At 54.1% G+C, this 21,602-nt stretch overlaps 1 protein-coding gene across 2 annotated transcripts; it reads right to left on the bottom strand.

Moving 5' to 3' along the window:
* Positions 1-2,920: 2,920 nt before the first annotated feature.
* SEC61G (SEC61 translocon subunit gamma) lies at positions 2,921-6,680 on the bottom strand. Of its 2 annotated transcripts, none has more exons than XM_036010389.1 (4): positions 6,593-6,680; positions 5,003-5,104; positions 3,699-3,801; positions 2,921-3,106 (listed from the first exon to the last, which is right to left on the bottom strand). In XM_036010389.1, exons 2-4 carry the CDS (start codon positions 5,094-5,096, stop codon positions 3,097-3,099), a joined length of 207 nt encoding a protein of 68 aa, XP_035866282.1. In that variant the 5' UTR covers positions 5,097-5,104; positions 6,593-6,680; the 3' UTR covers positions 2,921-3,096. The 2 variants fall into 2 exon arrangements, with proteins under 2 accessions (XP_035866282.1, XP_028381735.1); XM_028525934.2 differs by having other exon boundaries at positions 5,003-5,100; positions 6,593-6,671.
* Positions 6,681-21,602: the final 14,922 nt, after the last annotated feature.

Below are 21,602 nucleotides of genomic sequence, written 5' to 3' on the forward strand. Positions count from 1 at the left end.
CGGCCCCACAGCACCATCGTGTCTGTATGAATGGCGTTCAGGACCCCCTGTCCCCCACCCGACCCCGCACAATCGGAGGAAGAGGGGGCGAATAAAGAGGACTGTGCAGGAGACACCGGTCCTGAAAAACTGTCTTCCAATAGCCTGGCTCTTCCCAACTGGAAATTATCTACAGTCTGTTTACTACCATCCAGAAGAGCCTTTTGGAAAGAAAATACATGGGAAATCAGAAAACTATCCTAACATAGTTAGCCAGGAAAAAGAAGGAAAGGAAAATCTATTTTTTTATTTCATTTTAATCCTTGTTCAAGTACATTTTTCTCCCTTTTACTCCCAATCCAGCCCACCCCCCCAGTCCTCCCCACTTCCCTCCCATTACCACCCTCCCCCTAGTTTTTGTCCACGTGCCCTTTAAATTTGCTCCTGTAAACCCTTCCCATTCTCCCCTGAAATTCCCTCTTCTCTCCCCCTCTATTTTTAATGCAAGCTCAAGCTGTTTTACTGTAAAACTTCAGTCCCTGGGGGAGGAGGAAGGCCCTGCGGGGTTCTCCCGCCCCTTATCCTTGATGTCAGACCTCGGATCCTCAGCACGTTTCAACAGTATCTCTTAGGGCAGAACAAAGAAGTAAGCGATAACTTTAACCAAAATTTTAATTGTGATGCTCTTCATTTGGAAATTTAGGCAGCGTGTGGCAGAGGATGCAGATACATTTGTGTTATAGTTAGTAACTTGTCCAATGAGCTCTTTTCACGAGCTTTAACGAAATCACAAAATCAAGACATTCCAGCAGTCTGTCTACAAAACTGTGCTTTCATCAAAGGTAAGTTCTTTTTTAAAAAAAGATTTTATTTATTTACTTTTAGAGAGGGAAGGGAGGGAGAAAGAGAGAGAAACATCAATGTGCGGTTGCTGGGGTCATGGCCTGCAACCCAGGCATGTGCCCTGACTGGGAATCGAACCTGTGACACTTTGGAGGTAAGTTCTTTTTTAAAAAAAAGGTCAGCAGTCGTGAGGGAGGCGCACACTGGCAGACTACCATGGCATTTAGGGAGAGGCCCCAGGAAGGGAGGTTGGGAAACGAGGCGACAGCACCAAGGAATTGAACTCCAACCTATAAAACAACGGCCAGTGCGAATGATGTGGGAAGTAGATCCGGCACATTGGAAGCAGAGGCTGGCACAGGGCGCTCCCCACAAACACAGCCTGCGCGCGGGTGAGCTGACCGGCCCTGCCTCCCCAGCAGAACCTAGCGGGAGACACGCCCCAGCAGCGGCAGACTTTGGAGCGACGCTTTGCTTTCCAGCAGAAGCAAGCAGCTGGCGCCGGAAGCAGGCCTGACTCCCTCCGCGCTCCCCGCAGGTCTGCCTTCCTCCTGTCTGGGCGTTGCTGTCTCCCCGCCCCCCCCACGTTGGCTTTTTGGTTGTTCGCGTAGATTAGAGGCAGCCAACGACTTGCTTATAAGGTTTGGGGGTTCGTGGAAATGGCAGCACTGCCCCAAGAGGGCACTCGTGTGTTCTGCTACAGAAACCCTTCAAGAACGTGAAAAGCGTGCTACCCACGTGTGGACCACGTACCATCCGCCATCAGCAGGGGCACAGAAATGAGAATCCTCAGGCCCACCCACACCCACTCAGAGTCTGGCGGGTAGGACCCAAGTTTTAAAGCAACTCCCTCAGATGAGTTTTACACTTGAAGTTTAAGAGGCACTATCTGGTAACACAAAGGCACCAGCTCTCAGGTATACTAGGAGTGTGGGCAATAGGAGACACCTGTTTTCTCCTGAAGGTGACTCGGCTCTGTCACCGGTCCTTGGGCATCTCGCGTGCACACATGCACGGTGTCTGTGTGTTATCTCACCACCCAGGAGTCAAAGCCCAGGGAGTCGGCAAAATGAAAACCAAGCAGCCCAGATGCATGCTGTACATAGGAACTCATAGTTATACGGCATAAGAAAATGCACATTTGCCTGAAGCACAGCAAGTCTGCACTTACATTTTACGTTAACACTTACTATACACGTGTTCTGTATGTGCATACACACATGCGCGTGCATGCACACACGCATACTTTTGACCCTTACAGAGCTAAGCATCTGTGAAACGCGCTCTCCAGCGTCCCCAAGACTCGAGATGGCCAAGGCCAAGGCCAAGATGGAAATACACTCAAAGCCGCTCATCACTCAAGACAAACACGCTCAGCGTGTCAGACACAGGCAGAGCTGCCCCTGTCACTGTGAACCAGACCTGTTCCCCCACCCCGAGTCCCCGAGCTGAGGGGCGCTGCCCGCGGTGCCGGCTGGACACCTGCCCACCTTGCTCACTGAGAACCCGAGGACGTTTACCAAATGTGCATGTGCTGCAGAGCGAACCTGTAACAATATTGGAACTTGGGAAATAATGCTCAGCAACTGAACTCTGCATGGATTAATAGGTCTGTAAGGGACATAAACTGTTCTACTTTTTATTACTTTTTTCATGGTAAAGAAAGCTCCTTTTCACCTCCCATTCACTATCAGTGAGTTCTCCACCAACTCCAGCATCCAGGGCACCAGTGTGCATGGCCGGGACTAGCCGGTTCCTGCAGGGAGGCCCCCTTGCTCGGAAGCTGTCACCAGGACTTTCAGGAGGCCGTTTCGCACAGCACCGGACGGTCTGCGGGAGCCGGCTGGCTGTTCCCGTTTTGGGAGCAGAGGGGCAACATTCTGGTCCAGCCTCAGGCTCTCCCTGCCTCCCCGTCCTGCACCCTCCGCCCTCCGCCGTGGGAGCGCCGTGGGAGCCCCGTGGGAGCGGAGTGCCAGCGTGCAGCGGTCCAGCCCGCCCTCCCTCTCCGCCTGCAGACCGAGACAGGAAGGCTGGAGGAAAAGAAGGGAGACAGGGAGGGGAACACCCTTTACTTCCCACCATTAAAATGGCACAAGTATGACAGAAAACAGAGCAGCTTGTTTATTTTGAAATTACTTTAATTTAGAAATAGAAAACATCAGGGGAAAAATGAAAGAACGCAAAATATGCAGGTAATTTCTTTACTCCGCGAGCTTCTCAGACCCCCTCTTGCTGACCAGTCCCCAAGAGGAAAACCCTCCTCCAAGAAGGTCTTCAGCCACCCCTGCAAGAGAGAGAGAGATGGTCGATTTCGAGTGCGTGCAGGCTTTTAATCATTATTATTATTATCTGAAATGCAGTCAGCTGTGACTTTGCGGACCCAGAACCAGTGCCATAAGAACCACGCCCACATTACTGCGCGGTAGCGTGCAAGAGAAGGAACGGGACTCGAACACCTTGGACTGAAAAAGTCCCTGCGGGGGCCGGGGCTGCAAGAGCAGACGGGGCCGACAGCCCAGACCCAGCCCCCCTCCCCAGGACGTGTGTGCAGTCCAGCATAACGTCCTCCTGGACAGGCGGAGACACGGATCGCAGGACGGGATGGTCGGCGGGAGGCTTCTCGGTGTGACAGACAGCACGTCAGCTGTGCATGAAGAATTCAGACAGCTCACCGCAGTCACCCAACCACACACCTGATCCAACCCGAAGGAAAACCACCACCACTCCCAGCGACCGGGCTCTCGGTGAACCCCGGTGGGGTCCGACAGCATTAACAAGTCAGGAGACACATGTGCATCAGTGAAATAGCCAACTGTCGGCTCAAATGGTTTCCATTTTCGTTCCATTCGAAACACTATTTCAAAAAGTTTACTTACACAATGATGTTATTAATGGGGATATGGATCAATTTCACAAAAAAGCCGATGAACCCCATTATAGCAAATCCTATTGCTGTTGCCATGGCAATCTTCTGGAACTCTGGATTAAAAACACAAAATTTATCATGTTCACAGTGTCGTTGCAAGAACAGGAGAAAAAACTAGCAGTGACGTAACTTGCTGGTGTATCTTTCTCCTGACAGTAAACATACAGCTTTAAATAAAATAAAATATGACACTATTTATGAATGACAAATAAGCTATTTGATCGATTTTTAAGTAGAAACACAGAAATGAAGTATACGCCCATTCTAGTGAACCCATCAACAAGCAGCAACATATTTTCTTCTCAGCAAATGACCAGGATGCCAGAAAGAAATAAAATACAGATGGAAGAAATACAGAGTATTTGCCTTAAAATTTTTGTAACATTGCTAAAAATATCGATTATAAAAGCACAAACCATAACTTTTTATAAAAAATGGGCCTACTGTCTCTGATGTTATGAGGAGGCCCAAAATAAGGCTTGAAAACCAGGCTCGGGGCGGGGGGGCACAACTTTATGCGAAGGTTCAGACGCCGGTAATGTTTCCATCCGCCGTTATTTCCTCTCCTGGGGAAGCTGCCCAGACTGGCTTAGTCCTCCCGGGGGGGACCCTCCACGTCTCCCCCACAGCCCTCACCACGGCAGTGACTGGCACCGCCATCACGGGTGTAGGTGGCCCCCCTGAAAACCTCGGGGCTCTGTGAGAGCGAGGACCAGTCCCTGTTACAGTCTTTTCTGCATTTCACCATACTTGCAACGCATGCCTTTCTCTGCTGTATTCCCGCTCCCAGCCCAGGCCGCAGTCACTAAACGAACACAAGCAGACAAACTCTGGTGCCCCTTTGAACACACGAATCGTGATCAATGAAAAATTAACCCTCCCAGGCGGGCACCCCCTCTGATGATCCATGTTGGGGCTCTGTTTGGGGGAAGTGAAGGCGGGGCTTACAGAGCACGGAGGAATCCCCCCAAAATTTTCCAAAGTGAAAACATGGAAGAGACTAAAAACTCTGAAATCATGAAGTAGGACTAAGACAAACATGACATGAAAAACAGGGCTGCAATAAATAATCTTACACCGTTTGGGAACTAATGTGTGCAAAATTTAGGAAGTGACAATGTTAAAAAGCAGTAAAGCAGATAGATCAGTAAAAATGTGGACGAGAAAAAGTAACTAACAGCTATTAAACAGGACAATATTAAAGGCTTAGAAAATGCACAGACAGAACGTCTTCTCTCATGTTAAAGCTGCTACCTTTTCTATCGGGTTTGGTGCACCTCTTCACCAGCCGGATTGAGTCCTTCACAAACTGCCGGCTGGGCTCGACGAACTGCATTACCTGGTCCATGATGCTGTTTTAGAAAAACACACGAGAGAAAAGACCCTCAGTGGTATTTATCATACGGCAAGGGCTTGTTCAGTTATAACGAATTGCCAAGGAGACTGGCCAAAAATTCCTGCCTGATACGGGTCAATCCCATCCCACAAAATAAACAAAGGAGAAAAATACAGATGTGACTTTTACAGATTCCAGCACAGCATCCCATCAACGACACAGGTTTTACCCCGTGGTCGTCGCCGACAAGGACGCACACACAGTCAGGCAAACCACATCGCTTCCAATCGGTACCCACCCCGCACGGCTCTCATTCTGCTCAGAAGCCACCCGTGCTGGCAATCCAACAAATATTTCATTTTAAACTCCCCGGAACCCAGTGTCTCCTGTAATGAATCCCAACCACGGCTCCACCAGAGCCAGAGGAGAGGGAGGTGAACGTGGGTTTCAAACCGACTGTTCCACGCCGCAGCCACCCACTCGTCCAGAAAAGAGGCTGCTGGCTGCAGCGACGGGCTCAGGTCTGGACGCGGCCCTGAGTGTTTCTCACACTGGTTCTAGTAAGGACACGCCGCCTCATCTTCGCTTTTTTCTTTCATTCCTTGTCTCAGAACTTCCTATCCGCACGGATCTTGGCTTTGGGAGCCACGGATACAACCGCCACGGAGGCCGGTGCGTCCCTGTACCTTACTATTATCTCCAGTGCTCAGGGCAGCGGCCGTGTGCGTCAACACTCACTACACTTCTGAAAAACCCATGGGTGAGCGTCATTACAAGGCCAGGCGGGGGTTCGAATCCCGGTCGGTGCAGGCCCGGGGAGGGCGGTTACACCAATGAACATGAAAACATCTGAAATACACTAGGAATTCCATACACATTCCGCGCCAAGTAAGTTGGGTCCCTCCAAAAACATATATTAGTGCCTGCTGTCTCAATATTTCGCCGAACTTTGTTCTTCAAACCAACTGGGCTTCAACTTTTTACAGGCGTCGCGACAGAAGTTAAGGACCCCTTCCCGGGGGCGGGGGGCGCACCAGACACCAAACACTGCCCTCGCTGTCCGGGCTGGAACCCGACACCCCACTGTGATGGCTGATCTGCGATCCAGAGCGATTCACCGACATCACGGGAGCGGAGGCAGGGCCGCCCGAACTCAGCTCCTCCGAGAACACATCCGAGGGGACCCCCATCCCCAAAGACAACCCCGAGGGGGACCCCGGGCAAGCCATCGGGTGGCCGGGGATGAGCGACCAGAAAACCGACACGTGAGCTTCTTCGCGCCCGGAAGGACCACGGACCTCGGCGTCCCTCTCCCCGGGGCCGCCGCGGCCTCGGGTCGCCGCTTCCCCACCTCCCGCGGCCGGAGCCCGGTCGCGGACCAGAGCGAGGGGCCTTCTCACCGCCCGCCGGTGCGCGCCGGCCGCCCGGGACCCCCGCCGGCCCGCCCACGCCCCTCGCCCCCGCGAGTCACAAAGGCTCGCTCACGCCCCCGGGAGACAGCGCCTCACCTGCCCACCGACACCTCGCTTGTTTGGGACACGTAGCTCTGGAGCGGAGGGACCACGGCCCGCCGGAACCGGAAACTGGGTCTCTGGCCCACAGCCCGCCCACCCCTCCGCTCATTGGCCGTCTGCGCGTAGACTTCAGTGCGCAGGCGCAGCTCGAAGTGCGTCTCGGCGCCGCTTCCGGGAGAGGGCCTCGTACGGGCTGGACTCTGTAACGCGTCTGAGCTGGGCACCTACCCTGTGATTCCCTCGCAGAGCCCCGCGCACCCCACCAGCCCGGCCGCACCCTCGCGCGGGGCCCGCCCTCTTGGACGCTGACTCGGCCAATCTCCCGGGATTCCACTGGGCGGGATGACTTCCAAGTTCGCGTTTCCTGCGGGTCTTCGCGGGCCGTGCGCCTCCCGACTGCCCACCCTTTCCATGCACTTTTACGGGCCACAGTGAAGCGTGTGAGCTGCACAATGGTGTTTGCCCGACCCCCAGACCCGGCTTCCTCCCGTGCCAGCCTGGGTAGTATCGCGGGAACTGAGGCTGCCGTTTGGTGCTTTAGATTTGCTTTGGGGACTTGGTTATCATGGTGTATTTTGCTTGGAATATTGTGAACCCAGGCATGTGGTGGCCACTGATGAACTTGTCAACCTGTAACTTACTTTTTTAGAATGACCCAGTCTTCCAACCGGTATTTACTGTGCACCTACTCTGTACAACACTTTATAATACGTGCTGTGCGTAAACACTTTAGTAGGCGCTGTGTGTAAACCAGGCATCGCTCACCCCTTTGGAGCTTGTTAGGATCTGGTCAGGGAATTCCGAATGCAGGGAGAGGGACAGACACGTTAACAAAGTCAACTTAATATAAAGGCTGTGTAGTGAATAAAAAGGGTGGTGTGGAGAGAGAGAGGTGGGACAGAGACAGGACTGCCTTGGGTGGCCACCGTGGGATTCCAAGGAAATGATGCCGGGGCTCACACCCCAGGGGTGAAGAATTATGCAAACTATTCAAACACCCAGGTCAATTCAAAATTTAAAAGTGACTCTTAAAACTAAGACTTAAAGGAGAGCGCATAGCAAGTATATTTGTAACAGCCAAGAAACTGAATGTGATTCAGGGGTCCATCAACAGGGAAATGGGTAAACAAAAAAAGGCATATTTCCACAATGAAATACCACACAATTGAGAAAAAATTCTATGCAACATTGATAGTATCAAAAACATGGTGAGTGAAAGAAGTTATATATATCCTAAGAAATGTTTTAGACAGAAAAATTAGTGTTCTGCCATGATGAGAAAACAGACACACTTCCTCCTCACCCCCTCCCCTTCCATTGCTGTCAGTGTTTTGGGATATTCCCTAAATGAGGGTGGATTCCTTTGTTGACTTCACTAGGATAAAAAAAATTAAAAACTCTCCAAAGACACTGATAAGAGAATGAAAAGACAAGGCACAGACTGGTTGAAGATAATTCCAAACACATACCTGATGAAGGACAAAACATACAAAATCTCAAAACTCATTAAAAAATAGGCAAAGCATCTGAACAAATACCTCACAGGAGAAGATGCACAGACGGCAAACAGGCATGTGAAAAAGTGTTCAGCGTCAGGTGTCCTCAGGGAACTGAGAAGTAAAACGGCGCAACACCGCTGCACACGGGTGTGTCACACAGCACCGAGCACACCAAGTGCTGATGAGGATGCACAGCCACGGGAACTCGTACTCACGGCTGGTAGAAACGCAGGCCAGTACAATCGCTTTGGGAGACAGCTGGCAGTCTCTCATGAAGCTGAACATAGTACTATACTATCCAGCAATCACGCTCCTTGGTATTTACCTAAATGAGTTGAAAACTAAACGTCCACAGAAAAACCTGCACACAGATGTTGCCAGCAGCTGTAATTATAATTGTCAAGAGGGGGAGGCCGCCAAACTGTTGCCTTCAGTAGTTGAGTGGAACAAACTGCCATACCCTCATACAATGCACTATGATTTAATAACAGCAAGAAGTGAGCTACCAGGCCATGAACAGACATAGGAGAAACTCAAAGGCATGTTGCTCGGTGAAAGGAGCCAGTCTGCAAAGGCTACATGCTGTGTGATCCCAGCTCTGTGACATCCTGCAAAAGGTGAAACAGTAGAGACATTTAAAAGGTTAGTAGTTACTAGGGGCTTGAGGAGAGGGAGGAAAGGATAAACAGGAGAAGCACAGGGGATTTGTTGATGCAGTGAAACTCCTCTGTGTGACCCCAAAACGATGGGCACGGAGCAGGGGGCATCTGTCAGAACCCACAGAACTCCATACGACACGCACAAGGAGCACGCACGCTCCTGTAATCCTACCGGAGATTTTCCTGCCTTGCTTTCTCCCACCCACACGCAATCCTCCTCAGGCTTCCTCCTTAACTCAAAAGTGTCCAAGAAAGTGCAAAACAGTCATTCCCCAGAGCATTTGTGATCTTGCTTCCTGGCATGTCCTCAGTTTGGCTCAAATAAACTCATAAAAACTCTCTGTAGGTCACAGTGTTCTTAGATTAACAGAGAACATTTGGAAGCGCTGAAAGCAACAAGGATTTCTGTATGTTTACCAGCAGAACCCAGGAAAGACACAAGATGGCGATATTACTCCAAGAAAGCACGTGTGTGAGACTCCCTTTCCATCCTTTTCCCTCCTTTCTCTCTCTCTCTCTCTCTCTCTCTCTCTCTCTCACACACACACACACACACACACACACTCAGCCCAGGTTCACCTGACATCCTGAAGTCTTTCAGGACCATCTGCTGTCCTCACCTTCTCAGCTCTGCAGTGTCTTACCTAATAATGCACTTCATTTTTGCCCACATTCCATAACTATGCCACAGATCATTTAAACATCTCAAAAGCTTTCTAAGAGCTTTTTGTCCTTTTTTATTTTTGTTAATAAAAGTCAAAATAATAAATAGTTCACAATCAGGAAGATAGTTTATTCCTAGGGAGACTCATGATTACGACAATTTGTTACCAGCCGAGCTGTCTGGAAAATTTGGTTCCATTTGACTGGCACTGGGATTGGTATTTCAAACCCTCAGCCATCGGAGGGCAGCGCAGACGCACAAGGGTGGCCACACAGCCTGCCTGGTGGGAAACGCCCCTGGAACCGGGGGTCTGGGGGCACCGTTCTCACTGCAGGAACCAGCTAGACCGTCCACAGCAGGAGACCGCCACCAGGTTATGGTGGCACCGAGAAGCATCTGTTGTATCAAAAGTGAAAGAATATAAATGTATTTCTGAAAACCATCTATGTGATTCAAAATTTCTTGTTCAAGACATCATTTCTCAGTAATAACATAGTTCCCATCAACAAACCCTCTTGAAGACCATTGTAGCGTCGGGACAACTACTACCTGAAGGCTCCCGATTCGGGAGGGGGGTCGGCAGGGAGGAAGACGAGACACTTGGTGAATGAGCCATTTTTAGGACTTGCACCCCTTTCTGGCTGGTGTAGCTCAGTGGACTGAGCTCGGGCTGTGAACCAAAGTGTCGCAGGTTCGATTCCCAATCAGGGCACATGCCTGGGTTGCAGGCCACAGCCCCCAGCAACCGCACATTCATGTTTCTCTCTCTCTCTTTCTCCCTCCCTTCCCTCTCTAAAAATAAATAAATAAAATCTTAAAAAAAAAAAAAAGACTTGCACCCTGAGGGCAGACCCCCCTCTGTGCCGTGGGGACACCGGACCTCAGACAGCACACCTCCTTTTCTGGCCAAAGGAAGCAGAGGAGAGAGTTCGGCACAACTGCAGTGACTAGAAAGTGATGGGCCGGGGTTGGGGGTGTGCAAGAAAAAGAGCCAGAGGAAGGGAAAAGCAACGCCGGAGTGTAAACTCTAGCTCCTAGCTGCCCCTGAATCCTGCTCGCACAGGGCAAGGCGACGTGGAGCGGCTGCGGCTGAGCCCCGGCAGGTCCCCGAGTTCCCCCGCTGCCTGCCCGAGCCTCTCCGAGCTGGGCCTCGAGGCCCGGGCTAGCCCGACTCTGCCCCCGACGGCCGCCTAATGCCCGGAGCCCGTTCTAAACCGCCCTGGGCCTCCGCGTGCCCCACCAGCCAGCGAAGGGAGCCACACCTCCCTGGCGGGGTTATTTTTGAGGATTATTGTCACTAAAGTGTATACGCTGCTGGCACATGGTAGGAGTGAAGTATGAGTCTGCTTCCTGCTTCTCTTCTGCGGTTTGCACGGAACCCTGTGACTAATTCCCAATTTCTGGGATAAACTCAGGTGGCAAACCTCCCCATCGTCATGCGACTGCGGTCCTGAAACTTCATGCAGAGCCGTGTCAGCTTGCTTCTAACATGCGTGGGTGATCCATCCCCATTTTTAAATCCAGGTTTAAGGAGTAAGCTGCCACCTTTCTGCAGTGGGCACTAGGCTGCCAGGCTTCTTAAGCCTCGGATGCCTGCAGCCTCTAAATAACCGAGACGGTTACCAGCTCCCAAGGAATATTTCGGAAGCGTTTGCCCATCTCGACATCGGCTTTTCTGGCTTCCTATCTAGTCTGGGCTCTCTAGTCTTTATTAATCTTTATTTCCTATTGCCTCTTTTTTTTTCCTTTCAGGGATAACTTTTACATGCCTATGAGTGACGGTGTGGACCAGTTATTTAAAGAACTATGATCTCTATCCTGAAGTCATCTATGATTCTCCCTTGTATCCTGCCTCTCCCACCCAATCACCGCACACGCACCAGCCCTGGAGGCCCGCCGGTCCTTGCTCCTCTACCGGTCACCTGTCCCCGGGACTCCATGGGAGCCTCCGGCCCGGGTCCCTGCCTCCACTCACATGCCTGCACGCCGCTCTCCGCCACAGCCAGGAGTCGGAATATTTAGTATGTTTATCAACTCAAATGAATATTTCACTTGAACGTCTCTCATCGCTTCTGACTGGAGTTAGAATAAAACCCAATCTCCTCACACGCCCCTGGGGACTTCCCTGCAGTCGCTGCTGAACCTCCTCCCTCGCACTGTGGCCCTGGCTTGCTTTCTGCCCAGGAGCGTTGCACGCTCGCCCTCTGTCCGAGCCACTGCGCTCCCCAGTCCCTGCACTCCCTGTGTTCTTTCTTCGCCCGCTGCCCACCTCTTCTCACCCCCGCGTGGATTCCGTTCCTGTCTCCTCCGAGAGGTGCTTCCTCGCTGTGCTAACTAAAGCGGTCCTCACCGGCCCCGGCCCCAGCTGTCCCAGGGTCCCTCTCTGTCCCCTGCCACTGGCATGTGGCTTCGCAGCGCCTGCCGCAGTTGAATGTGGCTTTGTTTGTCGCAGCAGCACTCGGCTCAGACATACATGCAGAGTTTATCAGAGAAAAGCGCTGAGAGAAGTAGCAGAGCGTGTGCAGTCCTTCTGACTCGTGTTACCTGTAAGGTGCAGGTCAGGCTGGGTGCAGACGGTCTTGGTGTCCCGTGGCCAAGGCACCCACAAAGCACAGCCGTCCCCACGATGTTCTGAGCTGATGGCGTGTATCTGGGGGTGGGGAGCGGGGTCGGGGACACCGGCGAGACCACGTGTTCCCTGGTGAGAAAGAAGGAGCTCCTCTGGAACACGGCGACCGGTCACGGTCAGCCCGTCCCCCTGGTCAACCAGCCCAGCTCCCTGACCCAGCTCTCTGCAGGGACACTGTCCTGCCGGCCACCAGGACAGGGCCGTGGGCCTAGGAAGGCGACCAAAAACTATTTCCTGAGCAACTGAAAGAGCGACAGCGTGAGTGGTGATGAAGTGAATGACTAAAACAAGACGTGTTCCACGTGTCTCTTTTCATTCTGACTTTTTTTTAAATCCCAATCTAAGATCACAATCTGTCCCAGATTGCTTTTGGCAACAGGGGTGATAATGAGGTCATTTCCACTACGGCAGGGTCAATGTTAGTAATGCTGACTGCATACTCATCTGTCTTTGGAATGCTTCTATATTGGTAAAACAGGAACAAAAATTGTCAAATGGAGGGAAAGTACGTGCCCAGCGGAATCCTCAGGAGAGTGACTAATACAACAGTGTAAAACACTCACCACGCACCGGACCAGACGCACCCCTGAGGATTTCTCGTTGTAACAGAGTTCCCCAGACTTTAGGTCAGTGTTCTCGCTCCCCCTGCTCCACAACATCCATCCTGGGGACGGTCCTTGCTGGCGTGTAAACTGAACAGGACTTACTTTCATAACGCCAATAAAAACGGTAAAATAGGCGAAACAAATCCTTGGTCGTCTCTACCATGACCCATTGCCAGAACCATGTTCCTCCACCAACGTAACATCTGTGCTTCGGGCCCAGGGGACTGAGGGGTGACACATGATGGGGAAATTGCACAAATTAGCTCACTGCGTGTTTCTACGAGTCATGCTCTGCGGTGATCTCAAGGCCACTTTCTTCAACTAATGATGAGCATGGGACCATCGTAAAGCCTCTGAAATTTCACACCCTTAGCTACTTTCTTTTCTAGCATTCTTTCCAACATCATGTTTTCCTCATTTCCGCTGCACTTCCTGTTTTCTCCTTGGGCTGTGGGATGATTTTTTCTTTCTTCCTCCGATGGCCTCCTACTCATTCATTAAACCACAGTCAATTTCTTACTCCTCTCACATTTTGCACATTCTTAAACCTCACGTCATCATGTAGCTCCCACGTTCACTTAGCTGTACACTTCGAGCCAAACTCTGAACAACCTTTGCAGCCGCACATAAAGCTGGACCTGTGTGTCCAGGCCCTGCTGGCGCCTGGCGCTGGCCACGTCCGCTCTGTGCCCGCCCCCACCCCGCGGGCTTTCTTGATGGTGGTGCTGCCATGAACACCGCCCACTTGCCCATCCGTAAGCCCACGAGCCCGCCCTGGCCCTCAGCACCGCTCTCCACAACCAGGCGTCAATCATGCCTCATAGCCTATACTACATGCCCGCTCTCGCCAGCATAGCTGTAACCGCGTGTGTGACCTCTCTGAAGCTCAGCGGTCACTCGCCATGGTTCCCGGCAGCTAGGAGGCCGCAACCTTGAACCAAAAGGTTCTTCAGGATTTGCTTCAAGGCCGCTCTAGGGCTTTTGTATGAAATACAACCTCTTCATTATTAATAAGGATCTAAATCGGTTCTCCTGAAATTCTAGGGAGTATGTTGAAATGAAGTCTAATATTTCTTATCTCCACAAATATTTATCTATAAAAATGAATAAGAATTCAAGCCCTGGCTGGCATAGCTCAGTGGATTGAGCGCAGGCTGCGAACCAAAGTGTCGCAGGTTCGATTCCCAGCCAGGGCACATGCCTGGGTTGCAGGCCATGACCCCCAGCAACCGCACATTGATGTTTCTCTCTCTCTCTCTCTCTCTCTCCCTTCCCTCTCTAAAAATAAATTAAAAAATAAAATCTTTTTTAAAAAATGAATAAGAGTTCAGGAATGATAACTGCATACGTGGAAGATATGAACCTGACCTCCAGAAGAAGCGGGAAGGGAGTGGAAAACCAAGGTCAGTGTGGCCTGAGGGAGAAGAGTTCACGTCCACCGCGGGTTTCACCCTGGACGGGACACTCACACGCTCTGAGCCTCAGTTTCCTCATCTGGTAACTGAAGATGACATCTCACTCACACGGGCGTACTGACAGATAAATAACATCGCATATGAAGTGTTCATCTCAGCAACTTGAGGACTGTTAACACACAGGAGCAGGCGCTTTTATACCCAAAGAGTAAAGCATCGATCATGGCTTTCAGCAACAGGGTAAGGACGTCGCCAGGGAAACACCACACAGAGGTCACCGGGGAGAGTGCCGAGCCACCCCCAAGGAGGTCGGAGTGTCAGGGATGGAGAGGGATCGGGCAGGTGGCCTCACCTTGGACACCATGGGACCACAGGAACAATACTGTTTCATTCCTCAGCTTCTGGGAAAAAAAGAGTTCGCCACGTGGAGAAAGAAAAATAAAGAAGGTGTGTGGACTCTTATGGTCTTTAAGTACAACCAGTATGAGACTCGCCTCTCACCTGGGCCCAGCGAGTTCTGGGCCGGAGAGCACTTTCTGGCTGCCCTCAGTCACAGGAGAGAAGCGCTGGGGAATTGCAAGTGAGCGGCCTTTCCGCGGCTGGGACGCCGGACCCCCAGACTCACCTGTGCGTGGGCTCAGCCTCCACCATAGGAGCCGCCCCCTGTGTCCCCTGCAGACAACCGAGAGCTGCTGACTCAGTTTGGGATTTCAGAGCTCCTGCAGTCCAACCCTTTGTCTCGGGAGGAGGACCACCCGCCAGGCTCAGCCCCACGGAGTGGACAGCGGCGGGCCACCGCTGAGAGGCGGAACCGGGCCTGGAGCCCAGCTCGCCTGCTCCCGGTCCAAACCCTTTCTCCAGAGCCCCGCAGCTGCCGCTGTGCACCCTGGAGGCCGTGGACTTGGCTCATTCAAATGCAAATGTTTTGTGCGCGGCTTTAATGGGGCATTTTTTTTGTCTGGCTTTGCAAACCGGAGCTGGCCGCTCTGGGCGGGTGTCGCTGCGGAGGCGTTCCCAGTGGCAGCCCCCCGAAAGCACCAGTGTTTTCCCCACGCTTCTGTTTCCGACGGGAACGCGTGCTTCCCCTTTCCCCGCGGCCTGACCTGGACCAGCAGCACCTACCGCCGCGGCGACCCGTTCCAGGGGAGGGGCCCGCGGTGAGGACGAGGTTAAGGAGACCGGCCTGGCTCACAGGGACGTCGTGCGCATCCTCACTCCCACCCCTCCTTTGGGAGGTCCCCGGGGGGACTCCTTGAGGGACCTGGGGCTGCAGCTGGGCTCCGTGTGGGGTCGGCACCCGTGGGCAGGGGGGTCAGGGGACAGGCAGGGGTCGGGGCAGTTCACGACAGCTGGCCAGCCTGCAGCTCTCAGAGACGGTTACAGAGGTTGGGCCGCCCGCCGCGGAGCCAGCGGAATAAGTCCCGGCCGACACCTTCATGAGGTTCCTCGCTCATTAAGTCATCAATACTGGATTCGATCATCAGGTACTCATTAAAATCAGCAGAGTCCAGCACTGCGCCAGGACCCAGGGGCCTGCTGTCCTGCCCCTTAGCCTAGACAGGTGAACAGGTGAGGGCGATGCAGCGGTGCAGGCGACACCGTGGGGTAAGGTTCCCAAGTTCAGGGGCGCAGGCTCTTCCTGGCTTTGCTCCGGGGCTGGGCGCGTTACAACGGCGCCTGCGGGAAAGCAGTGTGCCCCCCCCATTCCAGGGAGCTGAGCCTTGGGGCCCTGGGGCTGAGGTAGGGCAGGGGGTGACAGAGAGAGGACAGTGCAGGTGAGGTCGGAGGACGGGTGTGCGCCTGGCTGCTCGGTAGGAAGTCCTTGAGCAGACAGACGGCCAGTGTTCTGCTGGAGTCGCTGCGTGTCCTGGAGCCAGAGAGAGGGTGGCGCAGGGGGGCTCGGGCCCAGCTGACAGAGCCAGACTGGGAGCCACGAGAGGTTAATTAAGCAAGGCAGAAGTCCGTTTTCCTCTCCTGGGAAGGTTACCTACGTGCAGGTGGTGGGCGGCTGGTGTGGCACCCCCACAGGGTCGCGAGGAGGGTCCCCCTCCTTTCTTCTGTTCAGTCCCGCGGAGGCGGAGTCCATCACAGCCGGGAGCATGCGACTCCCTCTTCTAGGCCCGGCCCCACCGCTCCCACACATTTGCTGAGGCGCCCCCTAGAGGTTCCCCCCAGAGGAGTAAAGTCCGGTATTGGACAGGTGACTCAGCTGCCTGGGAGTTTTGTGGATGTGGTCATGCTAGATTAGGTGATCATTTTGTCATTGAAAAAGCTGCACTACAGCTCTGGCCAGTGTGGCTCCGTGGGTTGGAGCACCCTCCTGTGACCAAAGGGTTGTGGGTTCGATTCCCACTCAGGGCACATACCTAGGTCTGCAGTTCGATCCCTGGTGCAGGCCCGTACAGAAGGCCGCCAGTCGATGCCCCTCTCTCACATGGGTGTTTCTCTCCCTCCCTTCCTTCCTCTCTCTTAAAAAACAAACACTCAAGTATGTGGGCTATCATCATGAGGCGCATGGAATTAAGGAAGCAGGGAGTGGAGGTGAGTCTCACCAGGAGCGTCTTAAAATCCCCTAACGCTGTGTGGCCCGTCCCCAACTTGCCTGTCCTCCCAGTGTCTCCTCTCCAGCCGTCTGGTGACACGCTATGACACGCTTCCATTCCCCAGCATTTGGGGTTGCATGCAGAGATTTGAGCTGGCAGAAGCAGGCAAATGCTTGACAGAAGAAAATATGATGCACTCTCGAATCCATCACTTTCTTGTATTCGAGGTTAAAAAAAAGCCAGAACAGATTCTTAGAGACAGGCCAGTCACCAAGTAGGAGACCTCACAGCTACACTAGGAACAGGCCTGCGAGAACAAATGCTTCCAACGTCATATTAGTTAAAATAGGAAACTATCAAAGGAGAAACTGAGAGAGCAAAGGGGCGGGGGGCAGGCAGAGACTGGGAGAGACCGGGACTCCTGTCTCCCGGAATCAGCCGGAGCTTCGGCACAGGGCCTTTCTCAAGCCCAACGACGGAAGCCCCTCACAGCAGCAATGAGCCCAGCTTGCAGAAGGGGGAGCTGCAGCTCAGAAAGTCGAGTCAGCTTCCCGGGAAGCCTGGGCCGGCGGCAGCTCCCAGCTCAGGTCTGCAGCGGGAAACCTCCCACGGGCGGGCTCCTCGGACTAACGAGCTGGCCCCCGGACGGCTCCTCCGGGCCTGGGGCTCCTTATTTCGGCGAGCGTCCCTCCCGACTGGCCAAGGCCAAGGCCCGGCGTCATGCTGGACCACAGTCTTTCCCAGTAGCGCCCACTGCCCACGGTGTCCCCTTCTCTGCCATTGTCCCTCTCCAGCCACCGTGTGATCCTTCAGGACTGCGGGTTCTGGGCTCACCCACCTCTCCTTACCTTCCCCCACTCATTCCATCTCTGTTGTTTGGAAGAATGGAATGGCTTTCTGTTTGGGATGGGACCAGAGGAGGAGGGCAGGATGTTCAAAGTCCTTCCCTCGGCTACACAGCCCAGCAGGACTGGCCCTCACCTGTGTCCTGGCTCGCCAGGGGCACACGGCAGACCTGCCCCCTTCCCACCACCTCAGACCTGCCACGTTCCCTCCGGTCTCGGGGTCAGGGCGTTGTCCCCCCCCCCACAGCACCTTGCCTTCCCTGACCTGCTGTATAGCTCACGTGCGATGGCAATGCTCATGGTTCATCTCCCTGAGCCGAATGGAAGTTCCAGGACTGAGGTCACGGTTCACTGTGTCCTCTGGTCCCCAGAGCAATGGCTTGCTTGGACAGTCCAGTTGCTTAGCAAGCAGCTGTTGGATACATTGTTTTATTCGCCGATACGTATGGCCTCTAGCGGAATAGAGGACACGCCCACCCATTTCTGGATGGTGTGCGCCCGCATACCTGCAGGAGGGCCGGGCGCGTGTGGGGGCGTGCCCAGTCAGCGTGTGAAGCTCCCAGGCGAGGGTGCGAGCAGAGCAGTGAGCCGGGACTTAAGGAGAAACCTGCCGCTCCGCCCAAAGGGTGCCAGGGAAGCGGGATGATGAGATGAGATGACATGGCATATAACCGGCTATAAAGAGTAGTTAGGTTTTGTTTGGGGGTTGGCTTTCAGAGGGGTTGAGGAGTTGTTTTTGTTTGGGGTTTTTTTTTTTTTGCTATTGTTCACATGTAGACTGGTGTGATACATTTGCCACAACCAATGAATCAATTCAGATACGCCACCATTAGCGAACACCTGTCGTTTACATTAGGGCTCACTCTTCGCGTTGCTTAGTTCTGTGGTTCTGACCACGCCCACCGTGTCCACCGTCCGAGGGGCACACAGAGCAGTCTCTCGGCCCTAGGAAGCCCCCGCCTCACCCCCCCAGCGCTCTCCCGCCAGCCCCCAACCGCCAGCAACAGCGGACCTTTTTGCACTTCTCTTTAGTTTCGCCTTTTTCGGAATGGCGTCTGGTCGAAATGGCACAGCGTGGGGCCTTCCCAGATCGGCCCCTTTTCCTGAGTGCTAGTGCACGTAAGGTTCCTTTGTGTCTTTCCATGGTTTAATAGCCCATTTCTTCTATTCCGTCCTATGACTGGACCCCAGTTCATTCACAGACTCCCCAGGTGAAGACACTCGGGTGCTTCCAGTCGTCGGCAGCGATGCGTGAGGTCTGCGGCCAGTGCGCGCACACATGAGCGTTGTCCACCCCAGGCCGCCGCAGTCAGCTCTCCAGCTGCCACCCGCACAGGCCGGCGGAGAAGACACCTGCGCGCCGCGGGTCTGCGCCTCTCGGCAGGCCTCGGACCAGCTCCTCGGTGCTTTTCACGACCGTTTCTGCAGGGATCCCATGATCAGTCCTGGGACCGGTATTTCTGGATCCACGAGCACATTCAGGAGAAAAGCGGCCAAGAACACGGAAGGGCGGGAAGTCCCTGGAGGAACTTCTGAAGGCACCGAAGGCATTCTGATTGAGAAAGAGAGCCCAGGGACCCTGCCAACATCTCCACCGATGGCGGGGCGGGGGAGGCCCAGGGAAGAGGGGGCAGCCCTGCTCTGTGGGACCATGAGGAGTGGGAGCAGGAGCAGTGGGTGCAGCAGCACCCAGATGGGCCCCAGGTTTTGAGAGGGTGCGAGGCTCCCTGCCATCTGTGGCAAGCACTCCCCTATCCCCCTTATCTCCATGTAGGAGAGAGCAGCCAACAACAATATCCCGTTCCTGATAAACCCTTGAACACACCCCACATGAACTTCCTGCCCAATCCTGTCAATCAGGCAACCTTCTGAGTAGAAACCCCCTAAAACAACCTTGAAATTAGGTCCAATAACCCATACACCCTCCATGTCAGATGTCACCAGATACCGTACCCTGGACGCAATCGATGTTGCGTATTTTAAACAGTTACACGAGAACACCCCCTCTAACATGGGCGTGACCCAACCCACGTGAGAGGCAGACCCCCCTTTCCCAGGCTCCTGCGTTAGGTGTTCGGCCCCCGTCTGCACCCTCCCAGCCTCAGTTCGAGACTCTCCCTGCAGGGTCCGTCGGACAGACACCCTGGGGTGGCCCCCCAGGGCTTTGCGCTCAGTGCCACGAGGACCCATGGACTTCTCCTTCCCCATTGCGCACGTGCCATCTGACCCAGCGGCCCAGCGAGTCACCCTCCAGTGGACCGCTCGAGCCCCGCCGACGCCCAGCTAGCACCCCTGGGTCCCCGCTCCCAAGGAAGCCTGCGTGTCCCTCTCCGGAACCGAGTCGCCCAGGGCCTCCATTTCATGCCCGCATCTCCCGGCTTTTCCTGGCGTTCTCCCTAACTGACGCCCTTACAGCTCGTCTTGGTGCAGTGCCTCCTCTCTCCGTCTCTCTGTTACATTTATAGAAACTAACACTGGACACTAAAAAGGAACCCAACCAAACAAAAGCCCACAGTCCTATGGGTGGATGTTCCGCTTTGAAGATGCCCGGCCCAGCCTTCGTGTGCGCATGCCCCGGGGAAGGAAGCCGTCCTCCGTGTCCAGGAGCCGTGTCATCAGGGCCGCCTCAACGTCATGAGCTCAGCCGGCGCTCCTCGTCGGGGAGCCGTAGAGGCAATCTTAACTCAAAACTGTGTTTCTTTTGGCGTCAAGGGAAAACTATTTAAACTTTAATTTGGCTGCGCGGGGCAGGAAAGGAGGTGTCATGGCCAGCCTCCGCTGAAGCTCAGACTTCGCCCTGCACGCCCTCTCTGTCAGAGCAAAGCACACAGAACCATGGAGCCGTGCTCATAATGCAGTCGCTTTAATTAGTCTCTCCATCCCCATAAAATGTCAGACGCTGGCAGAGCCGCCGTCTTCTGACTTAAGCCCCGTTAGCATGAGTGCATTACATTGGTGGCCCTCCAGTTCCGTGCTCAAACGTTGCTACATCATGGCATCCTTCAGAATCCTTTATTTGCTCAGCCAGTTGTGCCAAAACAACCCAGAGAGACAGGCAGGCCGTGCACACGGAGCTGATGTGTCGGTGCTCGCGTGGGACCAGCGGCCACATGAACCCTGTGCCGTCTCTGTGCTCTCTTGAGACGTCCCTGGATCAGGCAGCCTGAGCACAGCCGCCGGGGGAGGGAGCCGGGGAGACAGAGGAAAACACAGAACGTGTCCCGAAGGTGACAAGTCCAATCGGACACCGGGTGCTCTGTGTACGGGACAGGCGAGGGGAGAGGAGGGCCCTGAGCCCCATGCAACTAGATGCATCTTATTATTTGGCCACAATTTCAGAAAACGTGTGGGTGCTGGGTCACAGAGAAGAGCCCGAGGCTGGGCCTGCCGGGGAGGCTCGCGGACCCATCCAGGAGCCCAGCCCACTCGAGCCCCACCACAAAACGGGTGCATCCCACGAGGGCTGCATGAGCCCTGGCGGAGGGGAGAACCCTTCACCTGTGGGGTGGAGCCGGCACACTTCCCAGGAAAGCCCCCCTGGAGGTGCAGGCGGTCCTTCCAACTTCAGCAAAGGTGCAGCAAAGGTGTAAGACGCTGGGCGAGGTGGGGAGACGCCGAGTTGTTAGAACAGTGTTTGTGACAAAACTTCCTAAACAAGTGACTTTAGAGTCACCTTGGAGACATCGTCTGCCCTGAGAGTGCGCCTCTGCAGAGACCCTGCATTTGGGGACGAGTCGCCGGGTGTCCAGTCGTTGAGCAGACCCCTCCCCGAGCCTCTAGGTTTGCACTCACGGCCGCCCGCTGGCAGCTGCACTGGCGCCGTGTCCCCCGCAAGGGACCGGCGGGCGCTTCGCAGAGGGAGCTGCTTACTACGGGAGGGCTCCTTTGCCGTGGGGCGGGGGGTGGGTGTTACCACGGAAACCTACACTCGTAAAAATGCAATTCTAAAAAGAGTTAGATCATTTCAACAGCAGAGGAGACGTATCGCCTCCTTTCTCTTCCTTCCCCCTCGGGCGGACTTTCCACGGGTGGGCATCCTCTTCCTGAAGACGTGTCCTCGCCCAGGGAGGCCATCCCGCAGCGGTCTCCTCGAGACACTTGGATTGCGTGAACGTGTCCTCGTATCCGAGCCCCATGGTCCTCCT

This window comes from Phyllostomus discolor, chromosome 10, assembly GCF_004126475.2.
Source record: "Phyllostomus discolor isolate MPI-MPIP mPhyDis1 chromosome 10, mPhyDis1.pri.v3, whole genome shotgun sequence".
Taxonomy (NCBI): domain Eukaryota; kingdom Metazoa; phylum Chordata; class Mammalia; order Chiroptera; family Phyllostomidae; genus Phyllostomus; species Phyllostomus discolor.

Bases quoted from the DNA above. Each gene is read 5' to 3' on its own strand.
- SEC61G (XM_036010389.1), bottom strand. From the start codon at position 5,096: ATGGACCAGGTAATGCAGTTCGTCGAGCCCAGCCGGCAGTTTGTGAAG. The intron at 3,802-5,002 runs GTAGCAGCTTTA...TTTTTAATCCAG, and splicing joins CACCAAACCCGATAGAAAAG to AGTTCCAGAAGATTGCCATG.